The 9,612-nt window shown below is 29.0% G+C and overlaps 1 protein-coding gene across 2 annotated transcripts in view; it reads left to right on the top strand.

Annotated features, from left to right (window-relative positions):
- Positions 1-1,264, top strand: part of LOC107457135 (N-fatty-acyl-amino acid synthase/hydrolase PM20D1) — a 33,913-nt gene extending 32,649 nt beyond the window's left edge. For both annotated transcript variants that reach the window (XM_087150754.1, XM_087150755.1), the window contains one exon: positions 995-1,264. In XM_087150754.1, coding sequence (XP_087006880.1) covers positions 995-1,221 — 227 coding nt within the window. In that variant the 3' untranslated portion in view covers positions 1,222-1,264. The remainder of the gene's footprint in view (positions 1-994) is intronic.
- Positions 1,265-9,612: the final 8,348 nt, after the last annotated feature.

Below are 9,612 nucleotides of genomic sequence, written 5' to 3' on the forward strand. Positions count from 1 at the left end.
TTCCATTTTTTGTTTATACTCCTGAACAACAGTAGGTTTGCTAAAATAAATATGGAATTTTTAGAAGCCTTATTGGCATTTTGTGTATTTTAATTTTATTGAAAAGTTTCTTCACAATTTTTATGAAAAGAATTCATGTATAATTTTTTGTTTACTTAAAATTATTAAACGGGACACGCCCACTTCTAATTTTGAAATTTTCAGTCTTGACAATTTTTTAAACTTTCAGCCCTACGTATGAAAGCGCAAATCATTTTACATTCATTGTGATGAAATACTTGCGAGTCCTTGTGTGCGTCAAATTAGTTCAGTGACATTATTGCACACTCGCATGCAATTCTGTTGCATTTTGCAAGATATTTTCACTTTCCGGCTTCATTTTCCATCCTCTGATAACCAAAGAATTTCTTGATGATTTTATAATGCATTTTTTTAATGCATAAAGTGTTTAAAAATATTTTTTTATTGCTTAAAAGCAGGGTTCCCACGGGAACAAAAATCAGGGAATAGTCAGGGAAAGATGCAATTTTTTTACAAAAACCTGGAATATTCCTAAATCATACCTAGAAAATAACCAGTCTTAAAATTGTCAGTAACAGTTATCAATCAGTTATTGTGATTTGAGTTAAATAATTCTAATATCTCTAACAATTATTAGTTGTTAGAGGTTCTCATTTTAGTCAAACAGAAATGTTCTTTTCCTCATTTAGTATTATCTTACACAGAAAATCTAATATACCACATTACAAATACTTGCAATATTTTCATCAGGAATCAAAGTTTCCTGATGAAAATATGGTCTCAATTTTTATTGAAATTTACCTGCAAAAGTCAATGAATATTTTTTTCTGAAATTGATTGGGAACCCTGTAAAAAGTACTTAAAAGGTGTTTATTTAAGATTTGGCTACCCACACTGTTGCAAATATTGATTTGAATTTTATAATAACTTTTTCTATGTGTTTTTAAATTAATTTTTTTTTCTTTAATTTCAGTGACATTGATTGCTAATACAGATTCCAGATGGTATTTGAATCTAACCAGAAACGTGTATCGCTTCAGTTTAATCCGCATGAAACCGAGCGAACTGGACCGGTTTCACGGTCACAACGAGAGGATATCGGTTGAAAATTATGAAAAAGTAGTCAATTTTTTCTTACATTTGATAAAAAATTCTGATGACAAACCTTCCAGTGGTAAACACAGCCACAATGAATTATGATCATTGACCCAACATAATAAATAAATAATTATTTGATTAAAAAGTTTGTTACTATGTGTAAATAAGGAAATTTCTGTAGCAATTTTATTCACTTTTTTTTAATTAATGCAATACTGGGTATCCGCGCATCTGGAAAGTCATGAATTTCGGTATTGAACAAAATTTGTCATGATTTTAACTACTTTTTTTAAAAAAATCATGGATTTAGGTCGCCGAAAAATCTAATTTTTAAAATGAAATTTAAAAATACCCCCCCCCCCCCATTTCATGATGTTCCAAAGATCTGAACAACAAAATGTTACAAAATCCCCACTCACAGTCATATTTGATTAAAATATAGAATGTTTTTATCGTGTTCTTTCAGAAAATGAAAGAAAAACATTTCTAGAGCAAATTATCTTTTAAACTTTTGTGATTTGAGAATTTTTGTTATTTATTTATTATCAATTTAAAATTCTAGCTGAAGCAAGCCAGTCATTGGGGAATTTTTTTTATTCCGAAATGAGAACAGAAAAATCAGGAGTATTTCTTTCCGATAAACAAGAAAATTATCTTTTGAATGTAATTCAGCGGAAAAATAAGAGGAAAAAAAATATTTGCTTTTGTATTTTTTTCAGCCATTTTGTTGTTTCAACTCTTTTTTTACTCTGTTTTTTAAATTTGAAATCTATAAATATGAAGATGCAGAGTATAACAGTTTTGGTTATACCTATCATGAATGTTATTATAATGCTTTTTTTAATTTATTGTTGAGTTTTTGACGGAGTAAATAGTAACTTCATTAAGTCATGAAAAATTCTTCGAAATTAATCATGAATTTGAAAATCTAAAATGTAGCAGATATCCTGTCTATATCATAGTGGCAACAAAGCAAGGAAAGGTCAGGGAACCTAATTAAAATACAACAAAAAGTAAAGGAAAATTAATTGATTTGTGCTTGAAATGCTCGGAAGTCTGTTATTTCTTTACAAAAGTGTTTTGAAATATATTTAAGGAAAATGGCATAACTGAAAAATTAATACAGTAAAATCTCCAGTGTGCGTAGCGTTTGTAAAAAGTACTTAAAGGTGCTTTTTGGGGGATTTTGTTTTTAAAAGCTTTTAAAGGTGCTTTTTTCAGCTGGCGTTTTTAAAAAGTGCTATTTTGCCAGGGTTCGCCAAGTGGGCCCACTTTGAAAAAACCCGCCCGGGTTTTATTGGGCGGGCCCACCTTGAAAAAACCCACTTGGAACGATAAGTGGGTTTTTTCAAAAAATAAAATTTTTTTTTTACTAAAACTTATTGTTTTGCATTTACTTTTATATAATTTATAGTGCAGCATAAATTTGTCACGATTTATATGATTAAGTTTTTAATATTAGTAAAGTAAAAGAAACTGGAATCTTCATGTAATTTTATAGTGGGTATCTACTATTGAAAACTTCAAGTGGGTTTTTTCAAAAAGTAATATTTTAATGATATTAAATCAAATAAAAATTTAAATAATATACTCTGAAAAGATCAATTTTTCAAATATAGTTGCATGCTTTATATATTAATAAACAAGTTATTATTATTAATTCATATGTTTAAAACAATTGAAAAGAAAATTTTTTTTTCTTTTTTTACCAAGTTTATTATTTTCTGGCTTGAAAAAAAAAGCTAAAACTTTTTATAAGAGAACTTTTTAAAATTATTTATCTAAAAATGAAATCATTTTCCTAGGGTTAATTATTTGAAAACAAATGGGACAAGTAACTGATACTCTTTATAATTATTCGTAGTTTTAATTTCACTTTCTATTAACCTTATTATAAAAACATGTAAGACCATTAAATATTTATTTCAGTTTTTTATTTAACTCAAGTCAGATGAAATTTTAGTTTTTACTGATTATAAATATTTACAGATTATAATTTTATAATAGGTAATATCCATATGTTTAATAAATATAGTAAATAAATGTGTGTGAAAACAAAAAGATTAATAAACTTGTTCCTTTTATATTACTGCATTTATATTTTATAATTCCTAATTTAAAAAATTATGAAACATAATGCACTTAACAATAAAGAAGATTCAAATAGGTAGTGATAATGCGTTATTTAAACTTAATATAAAATACATATAACCAGGGAAGAAGTAGCTCCTAATACTATCATTGGACACATCATTGAAGTTAACAAATATTTTAGAAATGTGCATCAAGCACATGGATGGGCAAATGAAAAAAACTGCTTGATGACCCAATGACACTAGGTGGAATTCATATTATGAGCACGTAAAAACTTTTGCCAATAATTACCATAAATATGAAGAGATTGTTCTTGAACATCAAAATGAATCTAATAATAATATGTCAAAAATATTAAATAATGTTGGGCTTTACCAATAAACTATCAATTGGGAAAAAACAGATATCAATTGTTTCTTAAGCTTTAAAAAAGCTTCAATCAGAAAACATTTCAATTTCAGAAGCTGTTGAAATATGAATTAACTTACTATCGTGTGATGAATTAGAACCCCATAAACATTTTGTAAAAAGATTCAATCAGGCTGTTCAGCCACATCATTTATTAGCATATGCGTCCTGGATCCCGAAACAAGGGGACAATTTTTAAATGATGAACTAGACCAATTAGCAGAAAACTGTCTTTCTAAGCATCATCCAGAATTTCTGCCACGTGTTATGGCATTCAAAATTTCCGATCCTGAATACTTTCCAAAATCAATGAAGCTTGAGTGCAAAAAATAGTGGAAAATTATGGCAAAAAAAAAGTAAATAAATAAATACAATTTCAGGGCTGATTGTGCTCCGGAAAAAATCCGGATTTCCGGAATTTAGCTAACAGTGATCCGTAAGTTTCCGGAGATCGAAGGTCCAGAAGTTTCAAATAATCCTTGATCACAGAAGTTTCTGGAAATCAAATTTTCAAAGGTGGAACTTAAAAGCACAGTTTATATTTGTTTGTAAGGGAGAGCCAGAGAGATACTTTATATATGCTTATATTCATGATTAATATTCATTTTTAATCAGTAAATAGTTGTTATAATCATAAACTCAAGAAAGAAAGACATATTTGTAAATTTTAATTACTTCTCCAGGTCATCATAGGTATGTGTAAAATTTTAAATATATTTTAAGTAAACTAAGAAATATTGAGAAAAAAACTAGTTTAAAATTTCTTCAATTTAAGCTGCTTTTTTTTTTTTCAACGCAAGAAATTTTCCGGAATTTCGACTTGGGCTCACAATCACCCCTGCAATTCCTAGCTTCCACAAAATTTCTGTCAATTCTTTTTTATTTGAACTCAGCACCAGCATCCTTTGTCTCTATCGAAAGACACTTTTCAAGTTTCGGTTTGGTGCAGAGTAAACTTCGAAATAGATCAGGAATACATAAAGCTACAAAACTCGTAAAAGTGTATCACCATCTAAGAGAGAAATGTAGACCCTTTGAATCTGTTGTATGATAATAATAATAAAGGAAAAAATTGGACCTTTTTTTTTAAGTTAACTCTTAACATCTGCTGACAATTTTTAACTATTTAGAGAAAGTTTATCACAATTAAAAAAGTTAAAAATTAAAATATTACTTTTAAGATTTTTTAAATATTATTTTTAAGATTTCATTTGAATACAATTTATTTTGTTTCTTTTAATCATGTTTAAAATAATGAAAGCAAACAAAAAAAAATTTCTATTAAGTGATATATTGAAAAACAATAAACAAATTTAAAGTTTTATTTTCTGATTTTAAAAAAATAAGCTATAACTTTTTATATATGCTTTTTTTATAATTTTAAGATTAATTTGTCTTTTGAAACTATAAAGTTAAAATGTATCTAAAAATGCATATATTTATCTAAATATTTGAAAAAAAGGGGCAAATGACTGATACTCTTTATAATTATACGTAATTTTGATTTCACTTTCTGTTAATCGTATTATAAAAACATGGAAGACCATTAAATATTTATTCCAGTTTAATTTTATTACAGGTAAAAGTCAGATGAAATTTTAGTGTTTACTTATACAACTCTATTTAATAAATAAAAATATTTTCACAGTAAAATTTATGAGCACTAAATGAAAAAACCCAATTTTCCCCGGGTTTTTTTCAAATAAAACCCAATTTTCCCCGGGTTTTTTCAAATAAAACCCAATTTTCCCCGGGTTTTTTCAATAAAACCCAGGTGGGTTGGGTTTTTTCAAAAATCCCCGGGTTTTTTCAAACCCTGTATTTTGCCGAATAATTTTCCCCCCCTTTAGTGATATCTGGTGGATCCCATGCATTTCACGAAAAATGGGGAGTTTGCTACGTAATCATTCACGCGGACTTCATGTCGTACCCACGTTATGACTTGCGCATGCGCGCACACTTGTAACCGAAACCCGAGTGCTCCAATTCGGATAGAGAATATCAGATCCTTATGAAATGTTTTTCTTTTTAATTTATTTTAATTTTATTCTTGTTTATTTTATTTTACTTCTAACACTTTTTTTGACATAGGGGGTAAGAGTACTTTTGTTCTGAGTTCAGTGTCAAGTTGAATTCACTCGGTGATGTGGGAAAGTACTGATTGAAGTGCTTATTTTTGATTCAAAGATTTGGCTACGCACCCTGATCTCGCTACAACAATATTCTGGGAACTAAATAAATATATTGTTGAAGAGGGATATATTGTTATATCGAGAGCTAAATACTTTGAAGACAAAAAGTTTTTTTTTTAAATTTTAAAGTTATGTATGTATTAACTGTAAATGTATTTATATATTATGCAAAAAATTTATTTGCAAGAGTGTTAATTATGGTTAAATATTAAAAACAATTGAAACAAATTCAGAAAATAAGATAGTAAGCATACTTTAAAACCGTTTTTATTGAAAATAATCTGATATTTTTGTTTATTCATTTTTTTACTGTCAAGTCCACCAACAGAGTATGCATTGAGTCCAAAGCACGAAAATGATATCCGTTTGTGAATGATGCTCCACCCTCCCTCTACAGAAAAAATTCTCTTTCAGGTGTGATACTTGTGGTCATTTGGGACTCATGATCAGCTTTTAACATAAAAGAAATGAAATCAGATAGGAATGTTACATCCGTGACTTCCATCAGTGAATGTTGACAATCACATAGTCGCTTTGGTAAATGTCCAAAATATATACAAGGTCCAGTTAAGTGCCACTGTCCGGTATGCTCCACATCAATGGTTTTTTTAAGGTCAAGTGCCCAGTAAGCATTTAACCGGTACTCTGAACAATGATGTTTCTCCTAATCTACCCTCATCAGATATTAAAATATCGAATAAGTACAATAATATCAACGATTAAATTAATATCAAATCGGATGTAACAAGTATTTCGGACATTCTCTAAAACGACTATGTGATTGTTGACATTCTCCTTGCTGTCAGGCTAACCATGGAAAGTTTTCTTGGTTTTCCTCTTCATGTAACGCAAATATGGGTTAAATATCCTCCGTGTAAAGGCATGTCTCGGATCACTTTATCAGCTCGTGGCGTCAAACGGAGGAAAATGCCTCTTTTTCTCTCTTCGAGTAACGACGATGGTCGTTAAATGTATTTCTAAAAGTAAGAGTAAAATGAGATTTTACGTCACGACTCAGCTTTTCGTTATTTTGCTGCAGATGGGGGAGAAATTTAAAAACAGAAAAGCATTGATTATTCTAACAGATTAATTTATTCATTGAAAAGCTTTCAGTTTTTTTTTTTTTTTTTTTTTTTTTTTTTTTTTCATTTTGACTGATTAATCTATTCACTTTGCCTATATAAGCTACATTTATTTTCATTGCACTATTTCTATACTTTTCGTACACTCAGTTGGATCTCCGGTTGATATATTCTCTTCATTTAAATGTAAACTTTTTATTTTGTGATTTAAATTTCTTTCTTTACAAAATGGATGCTCAATTGGATAGCTCTGTCGACTATGGATTGGAGCTAAATACTAATCGGAATTTAAATTTGTCTCCCCCTAAACAAAAAATTTATTGTCCTCGATTTGCCAAGTGCTTCCCTCGTTTGGGAATAAACAAAAGGGCTGGCAAAACTTTTATATTGTGTTTCCCTTTGGCCAAACTTGAAGCTATGATGTTATATTTGGAGATGATGTTCCCGAGAAAAATTGTTTCTGGAACATATGTTCGCGGGAATAATACTACTTTGGCTTACATTTTAACGGAATTAAAAGAAAATCTAAAAATTGATGAACTATGGAAATACTTAGAGTAGGGGTGTACAACCTGCGGCCCTTCGACTACTGAAGTGTGGCCCACGAGAGCTTCTAAACACACTATTTTTTATTTTTTTTAAATGCCAATTTTTAATCGCACTTTTAAGTTATCACGTTTTGACACACTCAATTTAGCAGATTCTTTTGTAGATGTACATTTAAGGCGTTTGCAGTTTGTTTGTTTTTTTATTTATTTATTAGAATTTAATTCTAAAATCAATTTTCGTGTTGCATGATACGATAAAAAAAAGCATTTCTTTTCTTCAATGTTTATATATTTTAATAAATCTATTGTTCATTAAAAAATAGCAATTTTTTTTTGTAAAAAAAAAAGGATAAATTTTTTTTTATTTTTGAATGAATTTTAATAATGGAACACCTTTAATTTTTTACAAATATATTACGAAGTTTATTGATAAAAAAAATAGAACGCTAATTTTTAAATAAACATTACTACATTTGTCATTAACATGTCTAGATACATGTGCAGCCCTTCGTTAGCCAACCTGCTGTGCAAGTGGCCCTTCACTCAAAAAGGTTGTGCACCCCTAACATAGAGGATAAAAATGTGATTGTTAACTCTCCATTATTTATTGATTTTGTCAAATTTTTTCCCGGTTTATGTAATTTTGTTCAATTTAAAATTAACTTAAATCATGATGACGAAATTCCTGATAGAAAAAAATTTTATTACTGGCTTTTCACTAAATTTGCCATAGATCAAGATATTAGCGACCCAAATAAATTATGTTTTGATTATTCGGAAATACGCAGGCCAAATTCTCATTTGTATGAGGAGATCAACTCAAAAATGTACGTAGCCATGTCGGACCGAGTTAAAACTGCGTCTAATGCATGTAAAGTTGTTTTTGCATATCAAACTGAGAGAATGGCTCGCACTACAAACGAACAATTTCTTGTTTCTGAAGTGCAAGATATTCTCGAAAAGTTTGATGACTTACCCGAGGATCATCACTATGAAATTTATGCTCTATGTAAATTAATGCGCATTATGTATGGGTAAATTTTAAATTTATTCATACATATATTTCACAGCTTTCAATTTGGTAAAATTAAACAAAGGTGGGTCGCGGGGATTATGATGCTGGATAAGTCAACTATTGCCGCGACGTTTAAAGATCTGTTTAAGGGGTGTAGTCCAAATATTAATTTAAAACAAGACGCAGCTTGGCTTGGCTACCAGTAGACGTTTTGTTGTTTTTGATGATGTCACACCTATAGGTGTTTCCGTTTTAAATACTAAAATGCGCAATTTTTTAGACGGTCACATCACTGTTCAATTAGAACGTAAGAACAGAGATGTGATCAAGCAAATTTTTCCTATGGGTATAATATCTTCGTCCATTTTTTTTCTGCAGCAACCCTGTTTATCTAATAATTATTTATGTAATAGATATGTACGGATGATATTTCAGCTATAATAAACTAGTTCATTATTTGTTATAAGTTTGTTCAGCTGTTCCTTTTTTCTCTAAGTTTTTTTTCATCAATTGTAACTCGTATACTTAACCCAATACAGCTCATACAAGAGTACAGTGATTGTGTTTTTTTTTCCTTTTAATGTACTGTGTATAATATATACAGGAAACATGTCTATTTTTACATGTACATTTATGTACACTACTTCATGATGTATACTATTTTTGCATGTCACTATCTGTACATGTCTATTTTTACAAACATATTTTTACTCAAAATTATAATAATATGTTGTAAATAAAATATGTAATACATTTTAAAAACGATATTATTTTCAGCATTGCAAAATATCTATCATTATTGCAAACATGTATCATCATAGCAAATATCTATAATCTATTTTACAGGGTGCAGGTCAGTGTTATTATGAATGTTTGGGAGGGAGGAAAACATGTAAATTATGGGGAAAGTTGATTTGATTTTAAATACTGAAGTCTTTATATTTTCTTCAAAATTCTATGTTGCTTTTTTATGAAGTTAATCCTTTTTTTTTCCATTGAAATTTCACCAATTTTCATTATCCATGGTGCCGTAGCATTTTTTAAAAAGTGCTTATTTTCGATTTTCGTTTTTTAAAAGCCCTTAAAGGTGCTTTTTTCATTGAGTGTTTTTAAAACGTGCTTCATTTTCCCTTTTCGAAAATGATATTTTTTCT

This window comes from Parasteatoda tepidariorum, chromosome 9 (genome assembly GCF_982258835.1).
Source record: "Parasteatoda tepidariorum strain Cologne lab strain chromosome 9, Ptep-v5.0, whole genome shotgun sequence".
Classification (NCBI taxonomy): domain Eukaryota; kingdom Metazoa; phylum Arthropoda; class Arachnida; order Araneae; family Theridiidae; genus Parasteatoda; species Parasteatoda tepidariorum.